Here is a 20,713-nt window from a genome sequence, read left to right as displayed (position 1 = left end):
TCTGCACAACAAATGAGCCTTTTACTCTGCAAGAGGCACATCGATATTCCCTAATAAAAGCCAACAGAAAGTTTTTGCCATAAAAAAAATAATTTATCGACTTCATTTAATGGCTCAAAGAATCTCAGCATTTTTGATAACTTAATTTGAAACTTCAGTTGCTGAACCATAGTTTTAAAGCAAATTCAAGGATTTGGTCAATCAATTCAGTTATCAATCACACTGCTTAAAATGTTTTGTTACTCAGTTAAAAAGCCTTAGTGTGTATAATCTGAGAAACTGAAAATATTTTTCTGGAATTAGAGGTATGGATGTGAACATACTAGACCGGTTTCTCTCCCTCTTCTCATGCACACTGATTCAGTGATCTGAAAATCTTTATAGATAAGCTTATAGGCTTATTATAGGCACTATAGGAAGTATTTTTAGGCCCTGAGGAGCAAGTGACTTCCTGAAGGAATATTTTTGAGTTTTCAGTGGGGTGCAAGCTAGGCTGAAGTAACTCAGATTTAAACCAATCTTATTAATTTACTTATCTGTGTAGACATTCCTGTTTACAGTAGGAAGTTAAAACACTTGCTGAGATTTTCAAAAGCTCAAGTGATACAAGCACTGTTTTCCAAAGTAAAATCTCATGCATACAAATAGTCTAGAACAGAGATAAAATAATAGCAGGGAAAGAACCGATGCAAGATGTCATATAGTATTGTCTGAAACAATTAATGTATTTGTGCAACCTGATTGTACAGCTACAATTTTCATTAGAAGTTAGATTAAGTTTTGCCAGAGAGGCTGAGGGATTTCTCCAGTGCACTACAGTTTGGTCAGTGAAGACACACAGCTCTGTTTCCAGTTTCAGACCTGCAGATAAAGGCATTTTCAAACCCAAAAAGACTTCAGTGAAAGTCTAAGGCTTCTTCTGATTATAATAAGGTTTCTGTTACTATTAACCTTTCACTGAAAGGGACCTTCATTCTCCTCCCCCAGGAAGAATTAATAAGACAAAGATAAAAAGGTTTGGAGGGCAAACAAAATCCTTTTAATTTTCCTATGGAAGAATTAACAAGCACGTATGTTTCACTAAATTATTCTTCTTCACAATTAATACACTGAAAAAGTCACTGGTACAGATCACATTAGAGTGACTGTTAGCCTCATACTCAATTACCCAGAAGATCTGCCATCTGCCTACTGAATAAAGGTAGGTCGTAGGAGTTAAAGAAAGCAAACTGCCTAAGTCTTCCTGGAACAAAATCCAAGTATCTGATCTGTGTTTGCTTTAAAACAAATATATAGCGTTAAAATATCAAAGGCTATGTAAACACAAAGAATACAAAAGCAGGAAACATTACCACTTCACTTGCATCATCCTAAACTGAAGAACTGAACATAAGCCATGCAGAGTTCCCCGTGTTTGGGTAGCCTACACTTATCAGCCGAGACTACATCTTCCTTTCGGGACTCTCTAGAGGCTGCAATGTTCCCTCTCCTGCCCTTAGCCTTTTCCCAACAATATTGCACCAAGGCAGAAGCAGCATCCCACAACTTACGTCCTGCTTCCTCATGGCTCTTATTCCCCTGTACTTAACTGCAATGAGAGCATTAAACCTTTCCAGCTCATGCTTTCAAGCACTGCTGCATCCCACATTGAAGCCTTCTCCCTAACCAGATTTGTTATATCTATAAAACTTCTACCTCCTAATTTTCTATCTAAACGGAAGTGTTTAGATAAGACTGCAGCATTCCTCCAGCCTATAACGATTTAAAAATAAAGCCGACTACATAAACCAATCACATCTCCCTCTGTGATATTAACAGAGATCAATCATGATCTAAAGTAGTAAAAATTAACATAAAAATAATTTTTTCCATTTTTCAAAAGTAAAACACTTTAAATTTATTGTGTTTTCCATCTCATCGTAATAGTCTTAATGAAAGAAAAAGGCTGACCAGAAATCACAAGCGCCTTAAATGCTGTTTTCCAACAGTCATGATAAATATTTTATAAACCACTTTAGTAGAAAGAGGACTAATACAAAAACATCAACAATAAGGTAAGTACGCTATCTACGATCACTGGCAAAACTATCAGGATTGGGAGAACAGAGGCATGTTACAGTAGCCAAGTCAATATATCATTTCTCTTCTTGCTATTTCACAAAACAGCTTCTTGTACAGCCCTGCATCCACACTGCAATCTCCAAACATCTCAAGCTTAAGCCTCAGGTTTTTATGCTGCACCATTTCGGCTGTCTTGCTAGTTGTGACGAGGAAGAAAGGAGGAGATAGTTTTGAAACAATTCTCTTGCACTAGAGCATTTTCTGATAATTTAATACAGTAGCATGAAAATGATGAGTCGCAAAATACATAACTAGTGCCTAATTTTTGTAAGGCACTAAGCCGAGAGGGGGGAAAAAAGCCATACCAAGCCCTACAGCCAGCAAGCTGTGCTTTCAATCCCCAGTCTGCAGACACGTGGATTGCTTCTAAACAGTCAGCAAAACCCGAACTAACAGCAGCAACACTGCTGTTTAACAAGCTTCAATTCCACATACATGGCCCCTGGGAAAGCTTTAGGGAGTCCAAGAACAGAGCAAGGAAGTCAGTTTTGTGCTACACGAAGAGGAGCCCACAATGTATTCTGCAGCTCAGGCAGTATGACTGCTACTGCTCTGCTCCCTAGAGCGACTCGCCTGCAGACGTTCATGCAGCAAGGCGAGCACGCATCCAACATCCAAGTGTCTAACTGCTACAGCAGCATTAACCGCTGCTCCCCTAATCCCTTCAAAACTCTTGCACCATAGCTGATGTTTTCAGCAACGCACAGAGTCCATCAAGCGTTCCTTACGTGGCCTACCCTCAAAGTACCACAGGACTTGCTGAGAAATACAGTTAGTGGTGCTGCTGATGAAATTCTTGCTTCTGCAACTTTCCACCTCTGCTCCAGGCAACAAGGACAACTTTGGAAAAGAGTGTAGGAAGAAAACTCCTGAACACTGCTGAAAGTGCATTTTAACATTTCTTTAGTTATCTGAGAAGACAAAAGGTATTGCAGTTACAAAAAAACCCCAACTGACACTAATTTAAAGAGAGCCATAACTACAGACTGTTTTCACTTGATGTTAAGGAATATAGAAATTCTCTTAAGGAATTATATGCTAAGGGCAGTACTTCCCCTAAAAAAGAGGGTAAAAAAACTATACAAAAGTTAATCTTTAAGTTAAAGCAAAACCTCGTTGCTTTAAAAATTAAATGTCATGTTTTATTACGTTATGCTCTATCACATTTTACTCTGTTACTGTGCTGCTTTCATTAAATCTAGCCATAAAAGCCAAGCTGTGCTTGGACACAGGGTTGCATGTATGTACTAGCACAGAAGACTCACAGAGGTAAACAAGGACATAAAAGCCTTATAGAATGTTCTGCTATGCAAACGCATTACCCAAAAATAGCTGGCTTTGTGACGTTTATGACACTTTTAGTTCAAATCCAAGAGGAAGAACATTTATTCACAGACAGCTGTAACAAAAGGACAAAACAAACTAGGTGACACCATGTATTCAGCTCTGTCAGGAGCTCTGTCATGTTTACCTATGGTGTTTTTAAGGAAATTACCACCCTCTGATTGTGTGACCTCCAACCTTATAGGGATTTTATTATTCCTATAGGAGAAACAGACAGAAGCACAAGTCTTTGCATACTCCTGCTGCTGTAGTGTACAACCCAGCAGATGAACTTACACCTTCAGTATGTTTGACCCTACTGTAATGGCAAGAACTCCCCAAGAAAAATGTAGACTGCATTAAACAAATTTATTCTCTTATTTCAACCCTGACTTCACAGAGCCCTTTCTGGAACCACATACAAAGAATTCAACGAGACCTCTTCTCACAGGAGCTTCATTCTTGTTCCTTCACTTAAGATGAGGTTAATTTCTGGGGCTTAGCCCACTGTGTTACAGACCTGCTCATCATCCATCAGAAAACCCTTCATCCAAAAGCTCTGTATACCTAACAGCTGACAGATCACTGACTCTTGCCAGTATTCAATGCTGTATTAGTGACCTTTAACAGTTCTAAGAAAAAGATGTAATTTCAGTCATGAAATCTGACAAAGTCACAGCCCATTTGCTCTTTACATCTCTGCACACCTGCGGTGTTGAGGTGGCCAGAGCACACCATTAGTGCTAACTAGCAGTTTCAGCAAACAGGGAAGGTAAATGTAAAACCTGCTTCTAGATCCCTACACCGATGGATGATATTTCTTTCCAGGAACTGAAACACGGCTTTTGGACTATAATTAGAGAATAATGCAGGGGGTAATCTGTGGGGCCCTCTAAGCAGAAAATCCCTTCCATTACTGCATGTCTGGGCTAGACAAACCAAGGGCTCCCTCCAGAACTGTGTCTTAAAGCAAAACAACTGATCGCATATTTTGTGACAGTTATCAAGTGAAAAGCGTTAGCAACTACAACAGCCTAACACAAGCCTTTTGCCTCCAGAAGCCAGTGATAATCAACTGAAAAGCATTAGTCCTTTGCTACCAAATAGACACTGGAATTTACAGGGAAATATTCCTCCCTGTTGTGCAAGCAGGTTTTGGACTGTACCCCCCCAGAAAGGGAAGGGAAGAGGCAGGATAAGATCTGAACCACTGCAGAGCAGGTGAAAGAGTCAAAGATGATGTAACTCATTTCCTCATTGCTGGATATGGAGAGAACAGGCCCAGAACTGTCTTGCTCCAACAAGATGCCAGCACATGGTAAATGGTTTAGCTCAGAGCCTTGAAAGCTCCTCATTTTGGTAGGAGCTATCAATGTCCAATTTTGTTTTGCATTTGTTGAAAAGAAAAATTACGCTGAAATCGGAGATCAAAAGTGCTTTTTGGAAAAAAGATGCCTGAAACTATGGAAGGCCTGCATGGAATTTTCCTTCTGTACACAGATGCAGAAGCCAGTTAAACAGACCCTTTGGCTTCAGGAGAGACTCGGATCGCTATGCAGCAAAGAAAGATCTGTGCCCATTGAAAGCAACAGAGCAGAAGCTCTTGGGAGACGCCTGCTGCCCATAGAGAGAATTTGTTCTGCTTGTAAACTACATTTAATTGCAGCCAGAATATGCTTTAAATAAAACGCAATGGAGCAGAGTAATTTCTAGGTGAGGAACAACCTGGTTAAGACAAATTGACTGGCCATATCAAGTAACCCATTTTTTTAATACCAGCTTTAAGCACCTTTTATCCTGCTTTTTAGGATAAATTTAGACTGCCACTAACCCAAAGAATGTGAAGATGCATAGATTTTTAAATTACAGTCCTGGAGCCAAGCATGCACTACCTCCTCTCAGACACACTCAAAGGCTGCAGCTTGGCTCAGTGCTTGGATTACACACATTACTGTATTAACAGATAAAGGTGTAGTCCTTGGGGAACCTTCCCCAATCTAATTAAAAACACCCTCAAATACCTCCTACCTAGGGAACTACAGAAAACTACTGAGCACTACAAAATACCAGTTCAGCAGCAGATTTCACTTTAGAGAACGAAAGCACACATCATGACTATTTTGTGATGGGCTCACAACACCACAGTATAAGCCCAATAACCTGTCAGGGTTTAACAATGGATACTTAAAAAACAACGTCCTTCTTCAGGTTATTTTTACCCAAGTCACAACCTCCAGGAATGTTTTAGACAGCAATTAGGCAGACGTATTTGTCTGAGTACTGCTGCCTTTAAGAGGCCTGGCACAAGCACTGTATATTTAATTTTTAATTAACTCTCAATCCTGCAAATATTAACTTTTCATTCTATTTGTCAATTTCATCTAACTCTATTCAGACAATTAAGCCGTAAGTCCGGAAACCTACTGAAAGGCTCATTAAGCATCTGCTGAACGTTAAGGAAGGCTTCCAACTCTGAACCAAGTTTTATTCTCAATCTTTTGACTTTTCAACCTCCATTCACTTAGCAATTGAGTCATTTTGTGAAAGCAGCAGCGTACACATTTCCTGAAAATGTAAGAGACATCAAATTGAAGGCTGTAGAAGTGACCAAGGAAGATACTGTACCTGAACAGAATGAAACCAAGTGACTCAACAGCTGCCCGCCTCACATCATCATTTACATCACTCACCTGCAAAAGGGAAAACAGGACATTCAGAATATAGTGAAAACACTTGAGGACTACGCAACATTTCAGGTCAGGTATCAGGCACACAAGTTAATCAAGAAGACAGGATTATAAAGAAAGAAAATTAACAATCACGTTCAGCCTTAGCTGAAACAGCCTCACCCTTGTCCATACACTGTGACTGCAAGCCTATCGAAGAGCATCATCTTCTACAGCTGGCGTTGTTTTTTTCCCCAGCTCATCATTATATAGACTATTCACTGCAAACCCACTACTAACTACTTTAGGATCATGTTTTATTTTTTAATAAGTTCCTTGTTCGTGTTACCAGATTGAATATTCTTTTGCTGAAAGTCTGCTTATCCTAATGTCAGAAAACCCTGTTATTTCTACTCATGGTATTAAAGAAAGTTTTCATCACTTTACTATCTCTGAATCGGAGCAGAACGTGAACACTGTAGACACAAAGCCTGTCAAAGCGATGAGCTTACTCTCTCACCACAAATTTCTTGCTGTTTCTTCTCAGATTGCCCAGAGAAGCCGTAGCTGCCCCATCCCTGGAGGTGTTCAAGGCCAGGCTGGATGGGGCTTTGAGCAACCTGGTCTGGTGGGAGGTGTCCCTGCCCAAGGCAGGGGTGTTGGAACTAGATGATCTTTAAGGTCCCTTCCAACCCAAACCATTCTATGATTGTATGTGCTCCTAAACCCACAGTACTTACAGCCACATGCAGTAGGCGTCTGATCGCCTTGTTGTTCCCTGAGCCACAGTATGCCATAGCAACAGTGTACATGCCAGAACGACGGAGAATTGGATCCTGGAAGAGAAAGCACCACTATTTAACATCCATCTGAACAGGGCCTCGGAGTGAAGCGACTTGTGAAACTGTCTGACTTAGAACTATGTAAGAACTTCCCTGGTTCAAAACAGCCAACCCACCGCAGCTGGAGATTTCACAGAAGGACAGGAATGTCACCCATGTAACAAAAGGGCCAGGGATTAAGTCACGGCTAAACTTACCTTATCTCTGCAGAGACTCTCAATGAGAGCATCTGCCTCCTCCATCCTCCCGTACATGACCAGAGCAATTCCAACCGCAAGGCCTCGCAAAATCTTTTCATGCTGGGTTTCCTGTGCGTAGCCAACCATGTCCTCAATAGCCTGAGCATTTTTAGATCCCAACATAACCAATCCCAGTGCCAGGCCAGCTGCCTCACCTGCACAGCACAGAAAACCAAAAAAAATCAAGCAAACTCTGTTCCCAAAAGCAGTAAATATTATATCTAGAGAATCACACAGGATGTAAACCAACAGATCACTTCTGGACACCACCACACCCAGCAACCCTATTATTCATGGCCAAGTGTGCTTGACTTGATAACCTACTAGAGACAATTTAGTGCTCTTCCCTACCAAGTTCAATTTTCTCTTCCTTGGGCCAAGAGCTGCTGAGATAATTTTCCTGTGAACCCCTGCCAATGCAGCAGCAGTAGCCCCTACAAGCTTCTCCAAGCCTGTCTCTCAGCCAAAAAGGGCACATGGCTCTGGAGATCAACCACAACAAAAAGCACGTGACAAAGGAAAGAATAAAGCAAAATAAGGGACTGTTTAAAGACCTAGCATGTCTTATCAATTTGGCATAGTGCCACAGACCAGTCCTGACAGGACCTGTGAACATTACTGCCACATAACTAAAGAACCATGCTGAACAGGAAAAGGTCAGTAAATAAAACACAGCTAAGGCCACCTAGAAGCAATCCACGCTGCTAACAGAAAACCTGAAAAAAAAAACACCAAAAAACTACAGATGCCTGATAAGGCCTCAGATGGTTATTTGCTTTGAAAGCAGAACATTTACCTGTCACTGCATCATCCTGGTATAGATTTGTTTTCAGCAAATCGTACACGTCTTGACGTGCTGTCCCCATGGCAGCCAGACCCAAACCCAGGCTGCCACCGTGTCGGACAATCTAGAGAAGCATATGCAAGTTCAGTCATCATAAAACAGGGCACAGTATGGCTTCAGCTGAAGTAGACATCCTTCCATCAATATAAAGCTGCAAACATTTAGCCCCCAAACACCCAAAACAATTTCTTAACCTGTTAGAAATACCACTTTCACCATTTCAGGCAGTAACTGATGAAAGAGGCAGAAAATAGAATAAAAAGCGCACAAAAAATGAGTATCAGAAGCTTTACACATAGCACAAGAGACTTTCTAGTATCTTTAAGGTCTTTTTCCCCACTGAGTGATTTATGTAAAACCATAAATCTGTGCCATATGTAAGAATTGCTGCCTAGTAATAGCTTTTGAATAGAAAGCTAAATCAGTACCCACTTAAACAGTCTACATCCTCTTTTCTTCTAACAGCAAATACAGGAAAGGCAGTACATTTGTAATAAGGTGAGTGGGATCTGTTCACAGAATTTTTATAGTAGTCGTCTGAAATTCCCAAGTCCAAAGAGAGTACAAGTCCAAGGAGAAGAAGGGAACATGCTTGGAAAATACTAATCTATTCCTAACTTAAAAAGAGACTTTTTGTAGAGGTCTACGAACAGTACATGGTGAAGTAGAACACTGCTTTTTGTATAAGATGCATTAAACCTACAGGGCGCAGACGCATTTTGTGGCTTATTCCTTTGACAGCTAAGCTGTAAGCAATAACAGTGCCTGAATACCACAGGTCCACTAGCAAAGCAAAGCAGATATACAAGTAGTAAGAAAGATGAAGCTAGATTCACTGTTGTTAAGTACATAAGAATTTCCTAAAAATTTAGCAATAGGTTGTTAAAACCCAAACTTTATATTTAAGGCCCACAGGAGGTGTAAGTATCACACTACTGACACAATCTTAGTTACTTCTAATCCCCGCTTCTCAAACAGCTAGCACCCTTCTAGATATTCCCAACAAAACGAAGGTTCATTACCGAACCCAGTACCTACATCATTACTGGCATTCTTCAGCTGGTTCAGCAAATAGTCAATGATGTCCCCACCATGGTTAGCATGAATGAGACCCAAGGCATAGAGACCTCCGCCTTCCTGGTAGGCTGACCCTGGAGAGGTGTCCTTGGGTAGGTATGTCGCCATTAGCTGTAATGCTTCTTTCTCATGACCCTGTAATGTTCAAGTGTCCAGCAGTAAGGGAAGTGCAAAGTGAAAAAAGAGTGAATGCAAACACTTTATGATAATATTTAAACAAGTCAGCAGAAAACATGTTATAGCCATTACTTTCTCCACAAAAATCAGCTTTTCAGTGCTGTACAATAAGCAAAGAATCCTGTACTGAGTTTTTATTAACCACAGTACATGAATGTTCATCAATCCCTTGGTCACTGATATAAACCAGGACAAATTTGGCCTGAAGCTACCCCGCTTCATTCACTTAGAGCACTTTAATGAGGGCTGAGGCACAGAAAACAATTACGAAGACTTCTTGCTATTTGAGAACAGCTTTAAATATACCCTCCCTTGGAATGAATTTGAAAAAAATGCCCACTACTTAGATCACCATTCAAACTTACTGAAACTTACTATAGTAAGGACTTCGGTACTGTCTTAAAACCACTTCAGAAATATACATCTGCAATTTTAATAGCTAGAAACTATTGACTCTGATCAACTCACAAAAGAAGAGAAGAGCTAGGAAGAAGACTCTCCCCTTGAGCCACGTTATCCTTCCACCTTTTTGATGCTCAGCAAAACATGCCGTAAACTACACTGGATATCAGACGAGATGGACTTGATAAAGCACAGCTTGTCTTTAGTGCAAAGACACAAACTAAGTTACAGCTGTGTACCTTGCTATAGACTAGCTAAACCGGAGTGCGGGCATCTTCAGAATCACCATTTCAATGTTTCCAGTGTTCACAAGTCAAGTATTTCTATTGAACAGAGGGAAATTAATGCAACGTTACCTTGTGTATAACACCCAAGCTGGCGGTAGCAGTAAATTTAGCCCAGTTTGTGGCCCTGGCCAACCACTCCAAGTTGTCTCTGGAACACGAAAAGAGAAAGGTTACACAGCTTTTCATACAGCCTGTTCCTCATCCTGCAAGCATGATTCCATAGCTTTGAAAGCAGAAAGCAGCTCCAGAAGGCAAGAAGGCTAACCACATTTCCCACTTTATACTTCTCTCCCCTTCATCAGCCCTGATTTTTGGCTGGTCATAGTCAAGTTTCTCGACACTGGTGATCTCAGTGAAAGATGGAGAACTGCTCAACATGCAGACCATCAACTCTCTGGGAGAAACTCTAGCAGAGTTTCTGGAGCTTTCCTCAAGTCCCTGGTTAAGGTCAGCCCTGACATTTCCCTTCCAAGAACCATTCAGCACTGTCAGTCCCTACCAAAAAAGATAACATCATCTCAGAAATTCTCCAACTACTAAACAAAGAGAACAGAAATTCCAGATCTCCACCTTCCAAACTGCTCATATGGTCAGCAGTCAAATAAAGTCAGTTTGTGAGGATAGAGAAAAGAAAACAATTCCAGCTTCTTCCCTCTGCCTCCACATTAATTTTCAGACCCTTTGTTTATTCTTCTCTAAGCCCATCAGAGTTCTGCAGCCACCCTTTAGGGAGTATCAAGCTAAATAGGGCAACAATGTTGTTCAAACCCCTCTAAACGTCATTGGAGCTTCCTTGCCATAGATTTACCTAAGGAACTGGTCACTGGTTGTACCACAATGCATAAAGGAGTTCGCTATAACCGTTGCTGTATGACACACGGAATTCCGCACTGCATCCTGAAAGAATAAAAACAATCAGTGTCACCAGTCAGCAGAAGATATGCCCTAGGTCACTTAACATGCTTGCCAGTACACTAGAAAAATAGATTGTAATTATGATTAATTTAACCAGCAATTTCCGTTTAATCAAAGTTAATAGATTTTTAATACATTCTAATATATCCTCAACCCATCTTTCCAGTGCAAACCAATCCTTTCTATGAGTTTCTGTCAGAAATGTGATTACTTCAATTGCAGCTTAACTGGAGAACCCCGCCTTCTGGTTCCCAGAACTGAGCACTGCAGAGCGTGTGCTGCTGACGTTTTCAAGCCATGCCCGGAACACTATGCAGCATCATTCCCAAGCACTTCACCAGCAGATGGAAAAGATTTTCCAATACATTTGAGGTGCCTCCTGAAATAGATGAACCCACTGACAAGCACCCCCTACGATTTTTGCTGATGATGTGCATCTCATTTCACAGATAAAAAAACCTCTCCTATGGTTTCAAATAACCGTTTAGCTTAAGAGAGTCTAATTTACCTGCAAGTTTTCATTTGTCCACCCTTCAGTAACACCTTCAAAACCAAAACCAGTTACTCAATTCGCTAGCCCTGCCTACATTACAATATCTGTTTGGTTTTGTCTTCAATGTGGAAACAATAGTCTCTGAGCACATACCAGGATTTCTTTAGCCAAACTGAAGGTGTGGACTCACATAACACCTGAACCAAGATACCAACATATCATGACCTACAGTCCTGGATGACTCCCTCCCTTCCCAGCCCAGCAGCATTTGCAATGGATCTGTCACGGAGCTGGAGAGTGAGTTCATTCATCTAACTGACCAGATGAAAAACAAACCCACCAAAAAAAGGGAGGAGAAGAGGATTAGTTTCTATAACCAATCGGGGGAAAAAGAAGAAAAGAATCAACAAGCTAATAGCAGCATGTCATTAGGTCATACTAGCTGCAAGCTGAAACAGTCTAATTATATGGCCTTCTTTAGGGTGCAGTCACCTCTTCTTCAGCCTCACAGGTTCAAATGTTAAATGTCAATTTATCATGACTAAAAGACAGATTTGTATCCTCAAAACCCAGAGACCATGCTAAAACATAAGATGATGTTGTAAAATTAACAGCAACGTGGTCAAAACAAACACAGGATGAATCAGGTGAATCCAAGACAACCATATCTAACAAAGTCTCTTACCTTTGTGTTTTTGAGGATCATGAGGTCTGTATTGTTGTTTCGTATTAAAAACTGCAGATGTAACTCAATGGCCATTTCCCCACTTAAAATTTTAATCATTTTTGAGATCTGGTCCTTAGGCTCTGGGTTCTTCACATACAATCAAAAAGAAGAAAAAAAACCACGAGAACTCAACTACATCTCTGTTAAAATACAGTTCATGAGAAGCCACTCCGGCATGTTCCCAACACCACATTCCAAAATTTATCAAGTTTTAGGAATAAAAGGACATTGTTTCTGCCCTTGCTGCACAAGCCCAAACCTCCCAGATAATCAAGTCCCTTTGTGCACAACAGCGCAGGTGGGATAGGAGACTCCTTTCAAATAAATGTGTTCTTTCATTGAAAGCAAAAGGATGAGTGACATCTGATATTCTGCAAGCTGCTAGTCACAACACTTCGCATGATGCTGCTAAGCTGTAGCATCGTTCTTGTGAGGTAAAGGCTTTATTTAGAACAGCTAGTAGAACTAGGAAACTCTAATACATTCATCTTCCAGAGCTCTTTGAGAAAGTCTTCTTCCTCATGACTGAACAGTTTTCACAGATTAAGTTCCAACTGAAGTCCCTTCTGGGCAGGGTGAAAGTACACTGCAATATTTTGTACCGACATTGTTAGCTGGTCAGAGACCAGCCAAGCATGAGTAGTTCAGCCCTTAAACTAATCCCCTCAATTATTTCTTTGTAGTCAGCTTTCTGAATTGTGGAAGATTAAGCTCAAGAACATTTCTGGCCACACGGGTTGTTTTTATGTACTTGTCCCCTGGCGCAGTCAGCAATGCCAGTGCAGCAGAAACTGATTCAAGATACCTTTCCAGCACAAAAGCACTGTTTACAGGTTCCTTGATGGGGTAAAGTAACTCAATCCCTTTTGTTTGCCTTGTGGAATATAATTTCAAGAAAACACTTCTGTTTGCCCTTGATTAAGTTTTAAGTTATCTGCAAGAATCTCTCAAAGATTCACAAGTTTAGTTTGCGAATATGCACCATGGGGAAAAAGAAAAACTTGTCTTGGGTTTTACTTTCCTCTTCAGCAGCATTTCCCTTCCTCAGCATCAGAAGCATCAGAACTGCATTAGCCATTCTACATGCTGATATGCAATTGTATGTGCATGTTAGAAGTGATCCCACTTTCTCCAATACTTGGGAAAAGAAACTGAACAAAAAGATTCTAGCCAGCTGGCCCAGCAACACAGCCACCATGCTGGCTAGAAGCAACACCTTCCTCCTCCATGGAAAAGAAACTACAGCATGTCAGCATCCCCTCCAGCCGTTCCTGCAGAACAGCATCAGTCCTATCCATCCAGAACTACAGCTGGATTTCAGAAAGAGAAGGAAAAAAAAAAACTACAACAAACTAATTCATCAGCTAAGCTTCCCAGCAGCAGTCAAATTTCAGGCCCTTTCTTCTGGAATGAGTTAATTATTTCAATATCAACAAAAAGCAAACACATGAGCCAGACCCTTCTGTCCCCTTTTTTGGGGCTCAGTAGTTCCCACTGAAATTTACCCACCTTCCACTCTCCCTCAGCTTTCAGCCACTGAACTGCTGGACTTTCACACTGTCAAATATTTGGTCCTCAGAGATCATATGTCACCTTGTCTCCAAGCAAGACAGAAGTGGAATTCCATTCTTCTCTAGCCAAACCAATTTAGCAACCCCAGAGATTCAAAGAGAACATATAAGAAAAACTAAGCAAGGCATATTTTGAAAATGGCACTCACAATTTCTGCAGACTTCCCTGCACAAGTGCTTCCTGGTTTCTCTTCTGCTTCCATAGCATCACTGAAATAAAATGAAAATGATAAATGCAAGCCAGTTCATCACTTGTAACTAGCCAAGCACTGTAATTATGGCTGAACACTGTCCTAAAAGAGTAGCCTGGGATTTGGAGATGATGACTGGAAAAAGGACAAGGGCGGACTATCTGGAGGTCACTGCTGAGAAGCAAACTCCTTCCCAATTCAATTTTCAGGGAACTTGAAGACAAAGGCCTGGAAAACCCCACCCTCTCATTCCATCTATAGAGACAACAAAACCAGAGATGTTTGTGGGGAACAAACAGGCAGAGACAGGTGAGAGAACAAGGTTAGCAAACAAGGCAGCAAGGATAATTATATCCTCACCCTCAAGTTCTGAGCTCACCACTATTAGGATGGATGCTAGAGTGTTGAAATGCAAATGAAACACGTTAAGCTGTTGTTAGCACCTTGTCCTAACGCTTCACAGGCTGATTTACAAATTATTCTGTGCCTTTCCTTTTATTTCACTGGAAAAGAAGACAGGAGAATGCTTGCTATGCCTGTATCACTGATTCAAAAGCATTTAGACCCAGTTCCTCACAGCTGTGTAAGCCCTTATATTTAACCAGCCTTGATCTAGGCAGCATTCTCCATCACACACTACCAAAGACAGTGCAGGGATCAGGTTGTGTACAGACATGACAGCTCTGGTAATTAAAGAGCAGATGCAGCATGAACTTCCTCCATGCTGCTCCCCAGCTGGGCTGCAGTCTTAGCGTGGACTGGCCAATCCTCTAAAAACAGAGGTTTAAAGCAAAAGTATCTATGTCAAGGACCTGTAAGCCATCAAAAGAAGAAATAAAGATGATGAAATGGTTAGTGCCAACTTTGGTTTTCTTAACAGCAGCTTCATGTAGCTAAGATCCAGCGATGTTGACCACTGACTGAGTTTTAAATGTCAGGACTTCAACAAAACTCAGACTATATTTGAACTAGCTCTTTTTAACTGCGAGAGCAAAAGGGTCTATAACACTGCAGTATCATCTGAGCTCACTCTTCCCACAAGCAGGTAGCAGACCACAAGCTATGATGTGAAACCAAACTCGCACATAGCTGCGATAAACTTTTTGCTTGAACTCTCCCCTTCCTTAGCTTTACAAGTTGCTGCAAAGACCATACAACATCAGTGCTCCCAAGCAACTCACACATGGCTATGGCTTAATGAATTATTGTTCATTAGCTCAGCCACAGTAACCGCACCATGCTTAGCTCAACTGCAAAGGAAAACATATTCTTTCAAAAAACAGTGGGTTCTCGTAATACACAATTTTGCCCTGCACAAACAGCATGTCTCGTCTATTACCCTGACTTAAACGAAGGGGAGTAACTTGATTGCTTGTAATGGGCATCTATACACAGAACAGGAGTCTGCATGACAGCAGGACTGCAACCAAACAATTACACTGCTTCTCAAGCCAGTCTCCCCACCTGTCTTTCTCTGATCCAGGGATGGTGCCGGTGTTGGTGGACCCAGGCACGGAGGCAATGGGAGTGCCAACTGTGCGGAGATTCTGGATCACAGAAGACAAGAACTGCTGGCTAGCACTTTCATACAGATCAAAGCAAATTTGGTAGGCCATGAGAAGGTTATCTTCCTTCACCAGTTTTTCCAAGATGTCACTCACAGCCTGTGGGTCATCCAGGAATATCAGGCACTGAGGAGGAAGAAGGGAAGAACACAAAAAAAGTAATCAGGAGAGGACATTATATACTTCAGAATGAAAAAGCAACACCACCTAAGACCACACTCCACTTTCCCCATTCCCTCACCTGCTGCTTCCACAGAACACCCTTTTAAAGAAAGAAAACTTCTCTCTCTCTCATAGGAGATAATAGAAATCTTTGAAGAGTGTTCATAGGTCATTTTAAAAACAAGACCAAGCATTACAAATTCAAGACATGCCATTCAAGCCTTCCTGCTTCTGCAGCTTTATCTTTGGAAACTGACAGTGCTGTCCTACTAAACACAGACATTTCAAAAGCACATTAAAGAAGGATCAGTCATTTTGTAGGGATGCCTCAGCTAAAAGGGAACAGGCATAGCACTCCTGAGTCACACGTACATGGTATAGCAAGACTGGCAAAGGCCTGAGAACACCTGAGTGACTTCATAACTGGCTGTCCAAACACTTTCAGACAATGGCTTGTCAAAAAACAAAGCACTGTAAATGTTCTTTGGAGGAATAAATAAAATTCTAAGCTGTGAACCTACCATCTGATACTCCCTATATAGGCTTGAAATATTCTGTCAGAGTTGTCTACATCCCCAAACTGCCTTTGAATGTGTCTGGTCTATAAATTGACCAAACATGCAATATTTGCCTCTCTTTTTCAATTTGATCTCGCTTTGATATTCATTTGAAGCATAGAACCAGGAAAAGATATTTTATTTAACTGAATAAAAAACAGAGATTAGGTAGATGTCAAGTCAAATACCTCTAAAGAAGAGTAACTTTTGATTGATCTTTAAACATCACTCTGAGATGATTACCTGGCACACGTTGATGAAATCTGGTTTCTCCAGGTTCATGTAGATTTTAACTAGAACTCTCAAGACTTTATTACGGAACTGTTTATTCTGCATTAAAGACATACAGAGCTTCAAGCTGTAGGCTAGCATCCCAGGAACATCATTCTGAAATAAAATTCAGAGATATCAATGGCCAATTAAGTTAGTAAATGCACAGGATAGCAAACAGAACAGAGAAAGCAAGATGGATGCCTTATGATTATCATTCCCGTATACAGAAATCGGAGACATACAAAAATACGGGAAAGCTATAAACTAAAAAGCGGTAAAATTTAAAGGATTTAAACCACGTGTCTGGCATACGACTAGATAGTGCAGCGTAAGAAGATTACACACAACCACTGAGCTGCTGCAAATTACTACAGGCATGCTTCTTTTACTGCCATTACTAGGTAACACGAGTTACCCTCAGTGAAAGATGTTAAAGCCAGACTGTACTGCCTTGCAGCCAGGGCAGGCTAGGACTGCACACAGTCACTGAAAATTAGAGCAGCTCACCCAACTACTGGATTATTTTTTTTACCTACCATAAATAAATCACTTACCTAGCCCTAAGGATACCTTCCGACAGCAAATTACAGCAGATGACAGGCACAACAAAATAAGAGTTGTTCTTACATTACGCCAGACCTAAGGTCTGCCTAGTCCAGTATCTTATCTCTGCTAGTAGCTGACAGGTAATACCTTAAGATGAGGGCACGTAGCCAAGATTCCTGGGAATATTCTCCCAGCAACTTACAGCTCAGGGATTTCTTAATGGCAGGGGTCTCTCTATACTTGATAGCCCTGAGTGGCTCTGCCTTCCATGAACATGTTGAACTAAACACCCCTGAGTTTCATCTTCTATTCTGTTCATACAAACCAGGGCAAGTCCCATAGCAACGTGGATCTTGCACTTCACTTCTGGATCCATATTGGGAAGAGACTAGCTACACGCACCTCCTGTCTCTTGCACGTACCGATTCAAGGATGGTTTTCTCAAAGATGTCCAGCCTGCGCGTCTCTAGAGCAATACCGATGGCCTGCTTGTACTTGTGGTCATCCAAGCACCGCTGGAACATTTTGTTCACTATCCCTTCTAGCCTTTCATCGACAGGTTTCTTCTCCCCTTCTGGCAGCTCCGCATTCTCCACGCACTGTTTGGTATAGTGGTCGATGCATTTTGCTGAAATGATATTGAACAAACACAGAGCAGGGAAAAAGTCAACTTCCTAGATGTCTGTAATTTTTTTTACAGGTGAAGAGACCAATGTGTGCGTACACACATTCTACCAGCAAATAGAGCACATGGGAAACTACACAAAGGTGAGGCACAAAAACTATTTGTGTTGTCATATACAGAGAGTAGTGGAAGATACTTACATTTTCTCCTAACAAACTCTGATTTTAGTGCTGAAACCAAGTAGGTATTTTTAAAATAGAACCAAGGACATTATCTTTGTTCAAGTGGCACAATATTTTAAATAAAAAATGAAACATCAGTAGGAGACTTCCTAGCTCCATTGTAAACACTAGCTGGGGAGACTGAAAGCCAGCCTGGGTTCATGATATCTTGTACAAGGTAAGTGATACCAGCAGACGAGGCTTTTAAAAGACATCGAAATTACACATGCATTCAGCATCTGACTTGCTATATTGTTACAGGTGGATAAAAAAAAACATTGTACCCCTCAGTTAGGTGTGCAGCTACACTGATTAGCTCGTTATGCCGAAGAAATACTACACACAAATGAGAGAAAGGGCAATAAACCATCAAAGCAATCTTTCTATTATGAACTCACAATAGAATAAGGATAGGAAAAAAGTACCAGAACTCCTAAATCAGTTCCACTACAGAATCCCAAAGCAGGAGAAAGCAAGCACAAATAAACTGGGTAAAATTAGCTGCAGCACCAGTTTAAATTAATATAAGGAGGAAGAGGAGGAATATGGAGAAAAGCAGCTAAATCAAGTAAAATCTCAAAGTTACAGTAGTTTGGACAACACAAGAGCTTTTCTTTTGCAGCAACAATTGTTTACCAATGATCGTTTCCACGTATTCCGAGTTGTCGTTGACATTGAAGAGGTCACCTGCTCCCAGGGCATAGTTCAGCGATTCCTCAAAAGCTCCCAGGTGGTAAAAAACTTTAGAAGCAACTAGAGCAGCAAACTGCCGGCTCCGAAAGCCCTCATCTTCATAGAGAACTTCACTGCAAAGAAGAGAAAGAAGAGTATCAGCTCTATGTGCTCATTTCCCTTTAAGGCCACATGACAGCTTGATAGAACACACATCTTTGGGACTACAGCTCCAACCTCACATCCACTTATATTAGTGCTTTCTGGAAAATATGGAGCTAGATGCTGTACTAGCCAGTATCAAGCAACCAAAACTACACCCACTTAATATCTAGTGTTCTTTTTAAGCAGCACACCCTGAAGTAGTAAGTGTCTTCTCTTACATTTTATCCACTGACTCAGAGATTTCTGCCCAGAAGTCATTGACAACAGCATTCAACTTGTGAAGAGCAAACTCCTACAAAAAATAACAGAAAGTTACATTACACAAAAAAATACATTTATTACCTTTCCCCAGTAAAAATGAAGTACCACCTAAGACTGATATCGTAAGCACTGACCCATTTCAACAGCAAATTCTACTTTAAAAGATCTTTGCAAGCATCTACTAATCTTTTCAAGTCCTTTGCAAATAAAGGGCTGTTCACTTAACAGGTAAGACAACCCTGATGTTCCTTCCCATGGCCTCTCTGTGATGAATGACTAGCTAAAATGACTGATAGGTGAAATTCCTTAAAATACAAAGTTTTCCAAGTTTTTGTGGCAACCTTTGCGTAGCACACAGAACTGGCCTGTGGTCTATGTCAGCCAACTCTATTTATTTGGACACAATACTTCAGCAGATAAACAGTATCTGGACTACAATCAGCCCACGTGTAACCAGTTCAGAGCAAAAGTGGGGCTCGTTGGGATCTATCACCACATATGTCTGTTTCCAAGCAAAACATTTAGGGCATTACCAATATTATAAGATGCACCTCCCCCTCCTAAAAGGGGCTTTTGTTAACTGTTGGAGTAACTAGCAAGCAGCATCAATACACCACCACTTTGAGTGTTTGGTGCTGTCCTATGGATTCAGGTACTCGGTGGACTGTAAAGTTTCTATTACTGTTTTCTTCTCCTACTACTATTGTGATTTTTTTTTTCCAAGTGAGAAGTATAACTGTGATTTTGTTTTACATCGCTTAAATTATGATAAAAACTTGAGATATTCTTCAGCTTTGAATTTTATGTAGTCAAAATGCAGTCTCTGGAACACTTTTAAGTAACAAAGCCCCATTATCATCAGAGAGCTGGGGGCTTCGGCAAATAGAGATCTTTGCCTGTGAAGCTCCAGTTTGATCCATGTTCAAAACAAGGAAGTTTGCCATCTGTTATCATGCTATTCAAGTCCCTCCTTTCAGCTTTCAGGCTGGAAATGACTTGTGGCCCACCTGTTGCTCTCCAACCATTAATTATCGAGAACCACTCATTTCTGATTTTAAGCTCTCAACATAATACATATGCTGTTATTGCTCCCAGATGTAAGAGCTTACCTTGAGCTGTGGCTCTTCTTCATCCAGAAGAGAGATAATTCCAGCTGCAAAACAAGATCATAGTCGCTTTTAGACTCTCTCTGTTTCAAAAGCGAACATGTTATTTAGTTCAAAACCAACAGAACAGGCTGTCTCTGGAATGCTAGTTTAAAATCTTCAGTATTCAAATTCAAAGATCAGATCCAAGTCTGTATTAAACACGATATAAAACAGTTTGGAATTTATAACTGAAAAGGTACACTGCTTGTAAAAGGTGATACTTCTAGGCGACGTACTAGACAGGAACTTAAGAGAACCTCAGATTTACTTCCAGCTCTTCAGCTCCATCAATAGTTTGCTGACTGCTTTCTAGCATGCCACTTCCAACTTCCCCAAGGGGTGTAAAAAAGATCACGTCAAAACATCCAAACTTTTTTCATGCCAAGGAAACAAGCCTCATGGCTAAGTGAAGGTGTCATATCTCACCACTTCAGCAAGACTCCTGACGCTGTCCCAGAACATTTGTACAAACAGCTAAAGAAATATCGTTTAACTGACATAACTGAAAGAGAGGTTCAAAGTTATTTGGGGAATTCAATCTGAAGAATGGTTACAGATGGCTTCATTGTCAGACTGCAAGAAGGCAACTGAAAGGGTTAGAACGGGATCTGATTAAAGTCCAACACAATTCACTGCTTTTCTG

At 40.9% G+C, this 20,713-nt stretch overlaps 1 protein-coding gene across 1 annotated transcript in view; it reads right to left on the bottom strand.

Annotated features, from left to right (window-relative positions):
- The window catches only part of PSMD1 (proteasome 26S subunit, non-ATPase 1), a 74,556-nt gene that overhangs the window by 51,903 nt on the left and 1,940 nt on the right, over positions 1 to 20,713 (bottom strand). Inside the window, exons 2-16 of the mRNA XM_074593194.1 lie at positions 20,032 to 20,075; positions 18,880 to 18,953; positions 18,461 to 18,630; positions 17,401 to 17,606; positions 16,403 to 16,546; positions 15,340 to 15,566; positions 13,834 to 13,894; positions 12,072 to 12,200; positions 10,787 to 10,875; positions 10,048 to 10,126; positions 9,074 to 9,247; positions 7,988 to 8,099; positions 7,150 to 7,346; positions 6,851 to 6,946; positions 6,070 to 6,134 (exon numbers count right to left, since the gene is read on the bottom strand). Coding sequence (XP_074449295.1) covers positions 6,070 to 6,134; positions 6,851 to 6,946; positions 7,150 to 7,346; positions 7,988 to 8,099; positions 9,074 to 9,247; positions 10,048 to 10,126; positions 10,787 to 10,875; positions 12,072 to 12,200; positions 13,834 to 13,894; positions 15,340 to 15,566; positions 16,403 to 16,546; positions 17,401 to 17,606; positions 18,461 to 18,630; positions 18,880 to 18,953; positions 20,032 to 20,075 — 1,867 coding nt within the window. The remainder of the gene's footprint in view (positions 1 to 6,069; positions 6,135 to 6,850; positions 6,947 to 7,149; positions 7,347 to 7,987; positions 8,100 to 9,073; positions 9,248 to 10,047; positions 10,127 to 10,786; positions 10,876 to 12,071; positions 12,201 to 13,833; positions 13,895 to 15,339; positions 15,567 to 16,402; positions 16,547 to 17,400; positions 17,607 to 18,460; positions 18,631 to 18,879; positions 18,954 to 20,031; positions 20,076 to 20,713) is intronic.

This window comes from Larus michahellis, chromosome 6 (genome assembly GCF_964199755.1).
Source record: "Larus michahellis chromosome 6, bLarMic1.1, whole genome shotgun sequence".
NCBI lineage: Eukaryota > Metazoa > Chordata > Aves > Charadriiformes > Laridae > Larus > Larus michahellis.
This window is presented reverse-complemented; position numbering and strand designations above follow the sequence as displayed.